This window comes from Myxocyprinus asiaticus, chromosome 6 (assembly GCF_019703515.2).
Source record: "Myxocyprinus asiaticus isolate MX2 ecotype Aquarium Trade chromosome 6, UBuf_Myxa_2, whole genome shotgun sequence".
Classification (NCBI taxonomy): domain Eukaryota; kingdom Metazoa; phylum Chordata; class Actinopteri; order Cypriniformes; family Catostomidae; genus Myxocyprinus; species Myxocyprinus asiaticus.
Window position 1 is genome coordinate 18182661 of NC_059349.1, and position 16312 is coordinate 18198972.

The 16312-nt window shown below is 36.8% G+C and overlaps 1 protein-coding gene across 13 annotated transcripts in view; it reads right to left on the reverse strand.

Annotated features, from left to right (window-relative positions):
* Nucleotides 1–16312, reverse strand: part of LOC127442008 (discs large homolog 1-like protein) — a 143824-nt gene that overhangs the window by 119309 nt on the left and 8203 nt on the right. For all 13 annotated transcript variants that reach the window (XM_051699647.1, XM_051699645.1, XM_051699644.1 and 10 more), the window contains exon 3: nucleotides 3539–3702. In XM_051699647.1, coding sequence (XP_051555607.1) covers nucleotides 3539–3702 — 164 coding nt within the window. The remainder of the gene's footprint in view (nucleotides 1–3538; nucleotides 3703–16312) is intronic.

A 16312-nucleotide genomic window follows, 5' to 3' on the forward strand; every position in this document is an offset into this window, starting at 1 on the left:
GTAATTAAGTTCACTTAACTTGGTGTTTATATTAAATTAACTTAACTATTTAAGTTAAGGTAACTAGATGCAAGTAGACTTAACTCAGATTTGCTATTTAAATGTTGTTGTTTCAACTTAATCAATTGAGTAAAAAGGACTCAAATTTAGGTCATGCAATAAAACCGCTTAAATAATGAATATTAAAACTTATTCTATTGGTCAATTATTAAATAAACTTATTTCTCCACTGAAATGCATAGATGACTGTACTTCAGTTTCACATACACAAAAAGAACGCAACCTGACCAGAAGGGACACAGATCACCTTAATGGTGACATCACATGAAACAACTATTTGCAACAACATAATTAATTAGGGGTGCACCGATCGATCGGCCACCGATCGAAATCGGCCGATATTCATCTTAAATTTGTGATCGGCCGACTGTGCCTAGAATCAGGGCCGATCTTTTTTGCAGCATGCAGGGAATCACACATACACTGCTCCTCTAATAAATGAGTGCTTGCTCAGCCCTTAAAGCATGACAGAGTGGCCTTTGGAGGGTGAGTTGTTGGCAATTCAAAGCATTCACAAATTTAAACTTTCAGACATGATGTAATTCACATGAATATGCTGTTTTGTTTTTAAAAATGTGTAAGAATTGCACGTGTATGAATATTAAGTTGCCCATTTTCTAGGGTCAATATGATAGTTATTCCGACTCACTGCAGAGTGAGCAGGAAGAGGATAAAAAGGCTGCTAACGGGTATAAAAATTAATTAAACAACAAATAAACATGCTAACACAAATATGTTGTGTGGAGCGATAGAGACTGTTTGAGCCTTCATGAGCGCTTTTATCTTTACGGTCGACTGGAGTCATGTGGATTATTTTGATGCACACTCAATATGCATTTTGGACCGTCAAAAAATGGAGGACATTCACTTGCATTGTTTAGAGAAGGAGGCCTGAAATGAAATCCTAAAAGTCTTCAATTCTGTTTTGATGAAGAAAGAAACTCAGATACATCTTGCATGGCCTGAGGGTGAGTAAATTATCAGCACATTTTCATTTTTGGGTGAACTATTCCTTTAATATCTCACCAGTCACTCATCTCAGCACTATTCCTAATTTAAATCAGACTGATGTTGGTCGCAATGCCACTAATAACAGATATAACTATTTAACCTTAAATAAGGGCACTGCATCTTCACGCATATTCTTAATAGTTAGTTATTTGTGTTACAACAAGATGCCAAAGACAGTAAACAAATCATAGATATTAATGATTTCTGACTGGAGCAGATTTAGAGCTTGTAATGGATATTTTTTTCATATTTTTGAAATTATCTCTACTGTGTGTGATGCTCTCATGGTTTTTGTTTGCCAGTATGTATTAGTATATGTTGTAACTAACATTAAGTTCATTAGTTCATGTTACCTACAGTAATGTTGTTAAATAATGTTAACAAATGGAACCTTTTTGTAAAGTGTTACCGTCATTTTACTGTGTGGGGCATAAATATATAACTGTAGCATATAACTTGCAAAAGTGTGGCAAAGGGCACTTTAAGAAAAAAATCTGTATTGGCCAATCTTAGTGTTAAAAAAAAAAATAAAAAATTCGGAGATCAGTATCGGCCTCAAATTTCCTGATCGGTTTACCACTATAAATAATACTACAAAAGAGCTAAAAACCTCTATGGATTCTTATCAACTATTTAAATGCCCCCATATGTTCCCTTTGACCAATGAAACATGATTAAAAAATTCAAGAGCAAGGTATTGTGGGTACTCCCCATAGCCTCAATTCTGTACTCAATAGTTTGAGTTATTAACACTTAAAATCCTAAGTTTATGAATTTAAGAAAAATAAGTTCAAGGAACTTAAGTTATGAGCTCAAAACATGACATTTCAAGTAATGTTTAATTAAGACAATGTAATGACAGCATTAGAGTTTAAAGTGTGGCATTACTGTTGTTGCTGAGATACTGGTCAGACAGATGGGTCCTTGGCCCAACTAAGTTGTTTATGTATGGATGTATTCTATTTGCCAAAATAAGTGAAATCTGTCCTTTTATAAATACACCATAGTGACTGTTCATGTTGTATGTGTCTACACTGCAGGCAGGTGGTGGTGTTGTGACAACTGTCTTTCAAAACCAGAGTGAGGTCTGATAGACACTGTATGCCTAAACAGTAATCCAACTACAAAGATGCATACTACATCAACACATATACGACACATCTATCGGCTGTACTTTCAAAGTTAGACATAAAGATAATGGTCTGACGAGTCACTAATATTCCTCTGGGGTCCTGAGATTGTCTTCAGTTATTCACAATTGTGTCAGATGTTACAGTGAAAAACTATTCCGTTTAGTGAAACTTGATTAAAACTTAGAGAGACTGTAGGAATTCAAACTGTGTTGAATATCTGGATTTAACTTGAACTTTCAAAGTTTATTTGACTAGCATGTAAACTAAAAATTGCATAAGAAATATTCAAGTACATACACTGTCAGCTAGAGTTATTTACTGTCTCTCTTATGTTTTTGAGTGTTATCTGGCACAGTTCTTGTACTCGGATTTAATGAGCAACCAACAAGCAGCTAAAGTCTGAAGGTCTCTGCATGTCTACTCTCAGACATGAGGCATTACGATGACAGCAGTGCTCTTGTCATTCCTTTTAAGAAGTCATGTTGAATTTACTGAATGAATGTTGCTTTCTTTCAGGATGCTGAAAGCAATCAATCCTCTGCACCATGAAAAAAGAACATCTGCTACTAAAGTATTCAAAGTGTAAAATCAGCATGCATGGAGACTGCAGTTAGAGCCACAGAGCGTAAAGGCCCCTCCATCCTCTTTGTTTTCAGCACGTCACGCACACCTACTGAGACTGAAATGCCCTTCCTGAATCCAGGAGGATAGAGCGTCTTTTCAAAACATTTCTGTGACATTTCAAGTACAATATTTGGGAGGATTACGCTGAATTCACAACATACTGACAATTGTGCTGATAACATGCAGAGTAGGATGTTACTTTCCCAGCAACCTTGACTCATATACATAGAAAGTGTGACAGCACAAGCACGTGTGCTTCAGGAGCGACATACTCCCTGTTACAAATTAAGTTTTAGAGAAACAATGTCCCAACGAAAGCACAACAAATGCCTTTTTATTTAATGAGCAGCATCCATTTTCAATAAACATCTCAATCAACCTCAAGGCATGTTTAGTTGTTGTGTTGTTGCAATATATAGTCTAAATAAATGACCATGTTGTGGCATGACTTTTTATGAAAAATGAGAAGCTTGTCTTTAAAACGTTTTTTTTTTTTTTTTTTTTTCAACACTTGTGAGATGCTAAAAAATGTCTTTGCAGACACAGGACAGCACTACAAAGTTGTTTCAACACACAAGTTTAAATGCAGCATCAAATTGATCTAAATTCAGACCATATTTCTGACTTATGTTCACCAGTAATCTAATTCAGATGATAAGAAAAGAGATTGTCTGCTGGCTAAGTGAACACAAAGGGTGGGGCACTCTTACCTCTATGCTGGTGCTAAGGCTGGGCAGGGTGTCTGAAGTCACTGTTGTGCTTTGAATGCTGGAGAAATCCCACAGGTTCACCGGAGGCAGGGCATCGGGCACTTTCACTGATTCCCCACATCTCTGATTATCCAATAAGGTCACTTCGTAAAATTCCTGGATATCTGTTAGAAAATTAAAGATGTGTTTTCAAAAGGAAATGTTTCTGCAATATGCAATATAATGATAAATTACTTACAAACAGAGCTTACCAAAAAGGATTTTATTCAGAACAAGGAAAGAAAAAGTGGCCCGCAAAAATATTAAAAAACTTAAGCCAAACTAAAGAATGTAGGCTTATGAATTTCATTGCATGGATAGTTTCATTACCATATAAAAAGTTATCTAATGCATTAACATTCATACATTTTAAGTGCAGCTTAATTGTGCAAATATAGGTGATTCAAGGGTGCATTCATTCTGCAGCTTTTATACAAAGAAAACCCTCTCTCTCTTGGGATCCTTGTTCATTACTCATCAGGATTCCTTTACTGATGTACTTCAGTAGTTAATGGTATCTATCTATAAATAAACAACCTGGAGCGAACATCAGTTTAAAGATTACAGACAAGAGCATGGGCTAAGGGTGGAGGTCATGGGAGCTTTAAAGGTCATTCACAGCTGTTTCAGCATTCATCAGGTTACAATCATGCATGATACAGGGGGGTCAGCAAGCATGCATTCCACACAATCATGTATAAACACAGTATATATATAATTTATGCATATGTGTGGAGGATTATATAGTAGCAATCAAACAAATAGTAACAACAGCACAAGTAAGGTTTTACATAATTTAGGGAACTAGTCCCTTTCCCAATCAGAAGGGAAATGACTCTTTCAGAGTATGGTGTGCAGCATTGAAGTTGGCTGTGGTGTTTGACATTTGGCAGGGAGAGAAAATAGCAAAAGGGATATAGTTCTTCTTTGCATGTCAGAGATTGGGTAACAGGGCTGAAAATACATGCGGGATCAAATGGAGCTGTCCAGTACTGAGAATAAATATTTTTATAATACACGCTGGTGGGGGTGATTCCCTCAGCTCTGGTTTCCCTTTGATATACTGTATCCAGTGTCAGTGACTTCACAGCCCTTCAGAAAAATCACTGTCTGCTGATTATTGAGCTTCCACTAACGTAGAATAAGCATTTTTCTTTTGACCATTAATAATTGATATCTTGCATTTTTCAAACATATAGGTCTGGAATGTGATTTTGGTGCTGATAATAAGGTTAGCCAAAGATAAAAGAAAAGTTTGTTGCATGGACACAAAAGTGAGGTTGGCTGAACTAATCCAGGATTTATTTCTTGAGATTAAATCATTGTTCTTTTACTTTGCAAAGCCCTTGTAAGCCTTCAGAGAAGGCTTGAGGCTGTCACAGAATCTTACCATTTAACATGACTGACTGACCTCTCAGTCAAGCAAGTAGTCAAAAACAAAACGAAAGGAAAACAAAGATAGAATCTATTTATGGACAACTAAACACTGACATTCATATTAGGGATGTGCCAGGGTGGTCGACTAATCAGCAAGTCATCCAAAAACAGACTAGTCGATTAGAGGGGTCGACTACTAAGATTCTTATTTTTAGTGCTGGTAGTTTTAATGGGAGACACAACTTCTTGGAGAGCATTTTTTGTGTGATGATAACTTGCTGTGCTTAACACAGGGATGCAAACTAATCAGCAGTGGAAAAAGGTGAGAAAGTCATAGCAGGTGTTTCAGATGTATAATTTCTGTTGATTTGTTTGCTGTTTTTTAAAAAAAAAATTTTTTAGTGTTTAAGCTTAAAGTAACACTTTCAAGTGATTTATATAAGGAAAATGTAGAAATTTCACCAATCAATTTGGTCAATAAGTTTCAGAAAAGGTGACTTTAGCTGAAAGGTGACTAGTTCGCATCCCTGTTAAAAGTGAATAACAGTCAGCACTGTAAAACACTCTGCAAGAAGTTTTGTCTTTTTAATGCACTGTTGTTACAGCAATCAAAGCACCGAATAAACAATACATTTCAAGACAATCACTGGACGTTAAATCCTCTGCTGTGAATAATGGTCCTGTATTTGTGAGGTGCTGTGGAGAGATTAAAGTCTTCTGCTGATTCTGTCTGGCACTGCTTAAATAAACAGTTGCAGTAAAAAAAAATGAACTACATGTGTACCCGCAATATTACCTTGCAGTTCTGCGCTTTTGTATGTGCAGCGACGATCGCCCATAAGCACTCCGGTTACACTGAAGTAGGGCTGGGTCTTGCCAGCCACCTTACGATACAATACATATCAAGATTCAATATATTGCGATACATCACGATAACATGGTTTGATTTCCTTATGATTCAAATGTTCTCAATTTCATTCCAACTCTATGTTAACTATGTCCATTTTGCTTACATATGTAAGAAATTCTCTCTCAGCTAATGTTACTTATCAGTAGTTTTTCACCACTTTGGTCACATTTTAGCTTTTAAAAATATACAAATTTCATGTATTCCATCAATAAATGTGATGTCAAAAAAATTGCACGTGTGTACTGATATATATATACACACACACACACAGGGTTGACGAGTAACGGAATACATGTAACGGGATTACGTATTTAAAATACAAAATATAAGTAACTGTATTCCACTACAGATACAATTTAATAAATGGTAATTAGAATACAGTTACATTCAAAAAGTATTTTGATTACTGAAGAGATTACTTTGCATTTTATTGTCATTTGTTCCATTTAATATTTAGTCCTTTCAGAATTTCCACGGAATTTGCGGAGATGAATGTAAGTGGAAATACAGTACACAGGAAAATAAATTATAGCCCGTTTCATAAAAACACCAGATTCAATGTAGTTTTACATGATTTGTAATGACTAGTTAGGCTAAAGTTATGTTTATGCTTTCTGTCACATTCACAAATGCAGCAAACAGTTTTAAGACCTCATTCAACTTGCAGTGCAACAGTAGGCCAATGTGTTTGATAATAATAATAATATGTTTTATTTGTAAAACATAGTAATAAATAGTGTTTACAAAATGCATGGCTTTTGGTGTTCAAGAAACTGACATCAACAATATGCATGCAAGAAACTGACAGTGAAACTGTGGCAGAAATTGTCAGTATTGGACAAAATGCCAATAAATAAATTGCACATGAATTATATATCTTCAGTAGCTATTGTAGAATTTAACTAAATCACAAATGCAACAAATTACTTAATGCATGCAAATGCATGTTTTAAGTGTTAACCTGGGTAATACTCATTACAAATGATTACAATTCAATTCATAAATCATAAAATAACAATAAAATATTTCGTTATAATAATCTGACTACTGTACATGTTTCCAAAAAAATTTTTATTAATGTTTACCTGTTTGTGATTTTTTTCTTTTTCTTTTTTTACCTTGTCAGATTAAGAGAGTATCCTGATGTTCAAGATCAAAAGCTAAAGGATTAAAGTTGAAGAAATCCAAAATAAAGTTCAAGAATTGGTTATAACTGAAATATTTATCTGTGTGTTTATCAGAAATAGCTTATTTCATAACCAAACATTGAACTGCTTTTAATATTATCAATGCACCTAAATACCGTGAAACCGTAATACCGTGGTAATTTTTGTGACGGTTATCATTCCGTGAAAATGTCATAGCGTTACACCCCTAGTTGCCACAGTATGCAATAGACTGGCATGTCTTAATGTCAATATTAGGTCAAAAATGGCAACAAAAAAAAAGAGAAACAGCTTTCTCTAGAAACTCGTCAGTCAATCAATGTTTTGAGGAATGAAGGCTATACAATGCTTGAAATTACCAAATAACTGAAGATTTCATACAAAGGTGTACACTACAGTCTTCAAAGACAAAGGACAACTGGCTCTATCAAGGACAGAAAGAGATGTGGAAGTCCAGATGTACAACTAAACAAGAGAATAAGTACATCAGAGTCTCTAGTTTGAGAAATAGATGCCTCAGCTGACAGCTTCATTGAATTCTACCTGCTCAACACCAGTTTCATGTTCAACAGTAAAGAGAAGACTCAGGGGTGCAGGCCTTATGGGAAGAACTGCAAAGAAAAAGCCACTTTTAAAACAGAGAAACAAAAAGAAAAGGTTTGAGTGGGCAAAGAAACACAGACATTGGACAACAGATAATTGGAAAAGAGTGTTAAGGATCTTAACCCCATTGAGCTTTTGTGGGATCAGCTAGACTGTAAGGTGCGTGAGAAGTGCCCAACAAGACAGCCACATCTATGGCAAGTGCTACAGGAAGCGTGAGGTGAAATGTCAGCCAAGTATCTGGACAAACTGACAGCTAGAATGCCATATATATATATATAAAGTTTGCATACCCTGGCAGAAATTGTGAAATTTTGGCATTGATTTTGAAAATATGACTGATCATGCAAAAAAAACTGTCTTTTATTTAAGGATAGTTTTATAGATTTATTATCACATAGTTGTTTGGCTCCTTTTTAAATCATAATGATAACAGAAATCACCCAAATGGCCCTGATCAAAAGTTTACATACCCTTGAATGTTTGGCCTTGTTACAGACACACAAGGTGACACACACAGGTTTAAATGGCAATTAAAGGTTAATTTCCCACACCTGTGGCTTTTTAAATTGCAATTAGTGTGTGTATAAATAGTCAATGATATTGTTAGCTCTCACATGGATGCACTGAGCAGGCTAGATACTGAGCCATGGGGAGCAGAAAAGAACTGTCAAAAGACCTGTGTAACAAGGTAATGGAACTTTATAAAGATGGAAAAGGATATAAAAAGATATCCAAAGTCTTGAAAATGCCAGTCAGTACTGTTCAGTCACTTATTAAGAAGTGGAAAATTTGGGGATCTCTTGATACCAAGCCAAGGTCAGGTAGACCAAGAAAGATTTCAGCCACAACTGCCAGAAGAATTGTTCAGGATACAAAGAAAAACCCACAGGTAACCTCAGGAGAAATACAGACTGCTCTGGAAAAAGATGGTGTGGTTGTTTCAAAATCAATGCCACAATTTCACAATTTCTGCCAGGGTATGCAAACTTTTGAGCACAACTGTGTGTGTGTGTGTGTGTATATGTATGTATATATATATATATATATATATATATATATATATATATATATATATATATATATATATATATATATATATATATATATATATACACATACACAGATCAGCCACAACATTAAAACCACTTGTCTAATATTGTGTAGGTCCCCCTCGTGCCACCAAAACAGCACCAACCCACATCTCAGAATAGCATTCTGAAAAGATATTCTTCACACCACAATTTTGGACTTCGAACCAGTCTGGCCATTCTGAGCTGTGCAGTGCATATAATCATGCAGATACATGTCAGGAACTTCAGTTAATGTTCATATCAACCATCAGAATGGTGAAAAAAATGTGATCTCAATGATTTGGACCATAGCATGATTGTTGGTGCCAGATGGGCTGGTTTGAGTATTTCTGTAACTGCTGATCTCCTGGGATTTTCACGCACAACAATCTCTAGAATGTACTCAGAATGGTGCCAAAAACAAAAAACATCCAGTGAGGGGCAGTTCTGCAGATGGAAACGCCTTGTTGATGAGAGAGGTCAACAGAGAATGGCCAGACTGGTTTGAACTAACAACGTCTATGGTAAATCAGATAACCGCTCTGTACAATTGTGGTGAGAAGAATATCATCTCTGAATGCTATTCTAAGATGCGGATTGGCGCTGTTTTGGCAGCACGAGGGGGACCTACATAATATTAGGCAGGTGGTTTTAATGTGGTGGCTGATCTATATACTATATATGTGTGTGTGTGTTTATTGTTTAGATGCCTAATTTGTCCTATAAATAAGTATTTACATCAACATGTAGAACACATGCTAAAAAACGATACTGTCTCTTTAAGGACATGGACTATAGTGCGAATGAAGTTGAATGGCTTGTTTACAGTATCAATGCATTGTCCGATTAGAATAAAAAAATAAATAAATGTTTTTTATTTTTTATCAACATCTAACTGTAAAGACCAAAGAGTGAATTATAAGAGACATTATCGATGACAAATGGATTATGTGGATATCATCTTTGGACACATTACAAGGCAAACCAAAATTTTACTCTTTAACAGTGAAAGGATTCTTAACTCGGTGCTGAACTGGTGAGTGAAATTTGAAATATTACCAGGCAGTGGCTAATAACAGACATTTTAAGTCACAAATGCGAGTGATATACTCTCATTGTAAAAGGCTGCACAGAGAGTAAAAGATCAGTTTGGGGTTAGTCAGAAAATCAATAATTTTGCACGCCCTAGTACCAAAAGTGCGAAAGAGAACAAGCGTGTCCACGAGAGAATAGGGCTCAGTTTCAGTCTCTCTTTTGCCTCATAGAAGTGTCTCTGACTGCACTGAGAAAAGCCGCTCTGAGTTTGCACTTATTTAGACAAGCTGGTTCATCTTTATTGAACTGTTGAACATGATATGAATGCATATGTTTTTTTTAAAGAAACATTATTTCTTTTACACTAGAACAGTGGTTCCCAAACATGTTTAACCCTTCTGTTATGTTTAAAAATAATGAGAACTGTGATGTTCTGGTCAAAAATGATCTGTATAGAGTACAATAGATTTGCAGTAGATTTACAGCACACTCATCCATTAATTATTAACATGAAAATTTGCATGGGCTTAAATACATGTTTTCACACTGAATACATGCTAAAATTGTAGCATTTTAAGTTGTGGTACTACATGTGTACACTAGACAAACAGTAAATAATTAGCTTTACTGTAAGGATTTACAGTACTTAAAATCAGCTGATACTTTGATTCCTAACCAATTTTATTAGTCTGAAAGAAAAACTGAATTATGGTTTATATTCTGCAACATTACAACAACAGGAATATTGCAAGAAAGAAAATATATTACTGTACAACAAGTGTCTGTGTGTTATAATGAAATGTTAAGTTACAGAAAAAGTGGTTTTGGTGCATCCCTAATAATAACATTTAGAATTTACTTAAAGTCTAATTTAATATAATCATTTTCAGTAATAATTTTTTATTTCAGTGGATCACTAGTTTAAGGCACTCTGCACCGATCTGTACCCAAGAACACCCTTTACCCATGGTAAAAATCACTGTAATGCATGGATTCCAGTGGCTTATTACTTTAGTAGCAATTTTAGCTCCCTATGTTTTTATGAGCCACATAAAGTGCATCATCACAAAAGTTATTTGTGATGATTATATTTGCAAATAGCGGGAGAATAGTAGACTTAAATCCATTTTGTGGAAGCACATTTATTTGTCCAATTGTAAATGGAATGTGCATTCCCAATCAGATAGCAATCTGATCCAGGGTTTTTCCTGCATAGAGAATTATGAGGCTCCGTCAAATTTCGTGCTGCCTCCGACTGTCGACAAATCTCAGGCAGGCAGTCACATGCACAGAGAGACCCCAAGTGGTGCTCAAGCACCCACCATCTTTCACTAGATAAGTGCCCTTTTTGCAAGTCATTTCTTATTTTTTAATTTATATTTAAATTTGGAACTTGGAATCAATTCTCAATTAAACGTGTGCCCGACATCTGCATTTAAGCTGTAATTCTGCGAGACCACACGAGCCCCTGCCCCTCCCCATCTTTGACATTCTTTGTCACAGCCTCCACACAAACTATGCTTCCATCCAAGGATTTTTTGCGAAAAGTTTTAGCACATCAAAATAAAGCTGATAGAAATTATCTATCTATAAGTGTCGACATAATATTTTTCCGTTTAACTCTAGCACATAAACAACAAACACTTTTGTCAAGAAAATTAACGCAAAAATGTAGTGTCACATGAAATAATTTACCCCAAGTGTTAGCCTGTGTTAATCATGAAGACAAGGTATACATCCTTAAAGCCAATTTATTATACGTGATTATGGCATATAGATCCGATGCTGCAAACATGACACTTCCAGGAGTGCCAACACGAATATCTCGTATCATGCACATCGACAAGTGCATGGAGAAAAAATGAATGGCCACTGTTTGCGATTAATATCATCGTGGTAGTCGTCCATTTATTTATTAAAGTTTCTTTTCCACACCATTCAAAATAATAGACGGGAGTCACAGAATTAGCCCACAATATAAAAAAAAAACATATCATTTCTGTGCACAAAGAATTTTTTTTTTTTTTTAAAAACACAATACTAGGAGAAAAGCTTCAGTGTGCTTTTTCAGAACACTATCAACCCAATTCTATAAAATTATTGTTTAGCTTACTTTTGAAAAAAATGCCAGCAAAATTCCCTGTATTAAATAAAATAACCAAACGAAAAAAGCATTCAATTAAAAAAATAAATTACCAAACAAATAAAAAATTATTTTTAGACCAATACACTTGCCTTTTCTTTACACAAACTTAAATTAGCCTTACCCTGTTCTGTAGATGCAAAAAGGCAGCTGAATGACATTCTCAGAATGTTCTGCACTTTTTTTCAAGACTATAAACTATCAGATCTATTGGTCCAATGCTGAGTTCACTTTCAGAAAACAAGCTTTTGAACATTTTAAAATGTTTAAATCTAAACCTCTTTACCTCGGATCGCATTTGCTGAGCTTCTACAGAAAATATAAATTGCATTATGATGCTAAAATTAATTTTAGATGACAATCAATTTCAGTTGGTCATTAAAAGTTGCTGGACAAATATACGGGACATAATGCAATTGTGATGCCGATGCTTTAGATTAGATGATTGTTCAAAATAGCCTATTAAATATCAGGAATGTATTATACTGAATATGTAAACCCTGATATTACACCACATCAATGTTTCTTTAATAGCTGTGCACACACATGGATGGATGGTCCTTATACTAAGACCGAAAGTTTCCCCCACTACTTGGTGCAGGTTGCCAGCTTGAACAGGACCATGACAGGTCAGAACCGGTGGCAACCTGCGATAGGCACAACATCAGGACCGATATTACAGTCCTATCAGGAGGGCAACTGTTCCCTTTTGATTGCAATTCCTTGTCTTCTGATTGCTTTTATTTGTGAAATTAAAATGACAGTAAGCTGTCTAATTTCAATGAATTGTCTCAGCACTCTCCCCATTTGACCAAAACTTGAGGAAAAAAATTAGGGACATCTGGGAGGCGAATTAGCGATAAACACACGTTTCTGTATGGAAACGGCTTAAGGGCAGATTTCTTTTGCGATAAACCAAAACTTATGCGACAAAGTGGTTTTTTTAGGCATGACGTCATCACGCACACCATTTTTATCGATAAAAGGCCATTTGAATGGAAACGGGCAGAAGATGGCAAATTTTGCTAAATTTGTTTTACGCATTTTCACTTTGTCGATAACAAAATAAAAAAATCTCCATAGAGCCAGTATAACTTAGGCAATAGCCCTCCATTAAGCTTAACAACATGCAAGCTAATCAGGCGTTGGCTCAAAATAGCATCGTGCAGTGTCGGAAATGCCCCCAAAATTCAATATTTGAATTGCTCCTGTTTGAGTTGTTTTTTATATTGAGAACATAACATAGTCAATCCTCTGTGGTCACCGGAGACCCGGCGTGATCACCTGACTTTTCCCCTGATAACAGCAGAAAGAAATTGGCTACTGCGTCATTTTTGGTCATACAGACAAGAGTGAGACATGACTCGAAACTATAAAGGGTTTACTTGTATTTGTGTACAGCAAAACGTTGTGGTTCTGTAAAATAAAGAAATCATACAGGATGCGCTTTCTGCCGTCTCGGTCTCCGTGAACTTCTGCCTGGAGCACGTCACGAAAATGAACCGAAACTTGCCTCACAGACATGAGAAATATGTCTATAGAAAGCTTGAATTGTCTATTTTTAAATGAACCAATATAAATCGAAAACAATTATTCTCTGATTGTGTAATCCATATGAAACCAACGAGAGGTACAGTCTTTCACGTTTGAGCTCATTATCGTTTTTGGAAGAAGACACACTGTGAATTTACTTCAGAAGAAGAGCAGCATGATCCAATACGGCCTAACACAAAAAAGTGTCTCACACAAGTTAATTTTGTGAGCGAAAACTGGAGTCTACAAAATCTATTATGTGTTTCATGGCCTTCTTTCAGTGACTTGAAAATTACTAACCACGCATAATCTTGATTTTCTCAAAAATGCAAACATGTACATCTCATGTTTGGAGGCTCTTATGTTACAACACTGCTGATAAAGTGATGCAGTTTATTTATTCATTTTGTTAATTATTCATGCTTGACATGAGGACTACAATCATGTCAACTGTATCTGGGCAAAATTTTGTATTGTTATCTCAAAGCAAGTTATGGCACTTGGAACCAAGGTAGCTTTTTTTATGTGATCTGAGGGTTTTACTGAACCTAAGAACTACTTACATTTGTAAATGCCACAATAAACCAGAAACAGTTGTGCGCATGGTAAATCAAGACCTGTCGATCTAAGCGATCAGTCCAATGCAAGCTGTAAACAGTGGCCGATTGGTTTCTACACATTGTTCCTTCACACCATACCCACCCACATACCTGAGATCAGAGATGATCTTATCGGTTTAAGAGTTAATCAAGTTTGCTGTTTGTTAACTATAAATGAACACTTTAGCTGTTATGTTGTATTTAATTAATTTAATGTTGAACAGGTTAGCTTTTTTAATTAAATATGCTATAAGTTGATAATTGTCATTTTCTTCAAACATCTAATTATTAGAACACCTAAAATATGTTGCTTGTAAATGTTTGCTTCAGCCAGTGGAAGGCATGGTACAAGTGTATGTGTGCACATGATCAGGATGGTACCACCTCTGCCTCATTTTGAGCCAGGAAAAACCCTGTGATCGATGAAGCATAAAAGTGTAAACAGGACAGATGACTATTTTATCAGTTGGTCAAAGTTTCCAACATCAGGCAAACTCCAAAATGGTTACATCTTTTTGTTCTAGTTAGATGTAGTTTAATCAGTGTAGACAACAACATGGCCTGCCCTCTAGCTTTTAGTCAGCCAGGATAAAACATTCATATTATGAAGTAATAATAACCAAACCAGTGAGGCAGCTTTGTCAGTTCGATCTGTAATCTGGTACCTGGGGAAGTTTACATTATCATTATTATGAGGTTATGCTGGAGGCAAACTATTAATGAGCACAAATCAAGCACTGCCCTCTGAGTGGGGTACAGAGAGTTTTAATCATTATTTGTGAGTTAGTTATTAAGAGGTAAATACTGAATGCACCTCACTGCCTCGAGTATAAAACCAATGCCATTCTGTTTATTCATGACAGTTCAGTGAACCTATCTATGTTCTGCGAGTACACAATGTGCATGATAAAACTGGTCTGGAGCTCAAACAATTTTAATCTTTGGCTGTTTCTGTAATACTACCATGACACATTAAAGCCGGTGTTTATATGAATTGTCTTGCTTACATCACGTGTCTACAAAATCTGTATAATATCAAAACAGTTCAAAGGTGTCCGATATACAGTCTAAATAGGTGCAATGTTCAAATGTATTAGAAAACATAAACTGCATCTGAAGCTAACAATTCTGAATATGAAAATTAGTCATAACTAGGTTTAACAATTATCTATGAAAGGTTCACAAATCAGCCTGCATGTTTTACAATGGGACTCGGACATTGAACACTGAAAGCAAGGTTTACAATTTAAAATTACAATTCAAAATACAATTCAAAATATTTATCGAATTTAAGATAAAAATGCACGTTTGAACGCAAAAAATATGTGTGACGAGGAGGAGGGCGTGACCGGGCCGTGAGGATGCATGCCCAGCGCTGAATAGTCCTAATCAGTAGGGAGGGGGATAGAGACGAGCCGGAGGCGCCAGTTCGAGAGAGAGAGAGAGAGAGAGAGAGAGAGAGAGAGAGAGAGAGAGAGCATGCAGTCGCTGTGTGTGTGTGTGTGTGTCTGTGTGTTTATGTTTGTTTAAGTTGATTTACATCATTAAAGTTATGTTGACTGTTCTGCCAGTTCCCGCCTCCTCCTTGCCCATTGTGAACCCCGTTATATTTGTGCCGAAACCCGGGAAGGAGGAGGAATGCGCTGTCGTGGAGTCCACACCGCTGCCGTCCACCAGTGGATGAGCCGCGGCTGTCTGCCAGGGGTCGGAGGAGTCTCTGCCGGCCACCGGGAGTCAGAGGAACCGCTGCCGTCCGCCAGGGGAGGAGCGGCTGTCGTCCGCCAGAAGGCAGAAGAGCGGTTGAGGACCAGGCGAAGGCGTGTCCGGGGACCGATGAGCGAGTTTCTCTCTGTATCTGTCTCTCCCCCTCGCTCTCCCCTCGTCTCTCCCAGGGCTCCAGAGAGGCGGGGAAGACCTGCCGGCAGAAGGATGGGAGGGGAATACGCCACGCCGGAGGTTTCCCCGGCCTGAATCAGGTGGTGGAGGAGTGTGATGAGGAGGAGGGCGTGGCCGGGCCGTGAGGACGCATGCCTGGCACTGAATAGTCCTAATCAGCCGGAAGGGGGATAGAGGCGAGCCAGAGGCACCAGTTCGACAGAGAGAGAGACACACACACGGCCGCTGTGTGTGTGTGTCTGTGTGTTTATGTTTGTTTAATTGATTTATGTCATTAAAGTTATGTTGACTGTTCTGCTGGTTCCCTCCTCCTCCTTGCCCATCGTGAACCCTTTTACAATGTGCATTTGAATTACAGATATGTGCCAAGCAAGGACAATGACTTAGGTAGAGGTCTTTG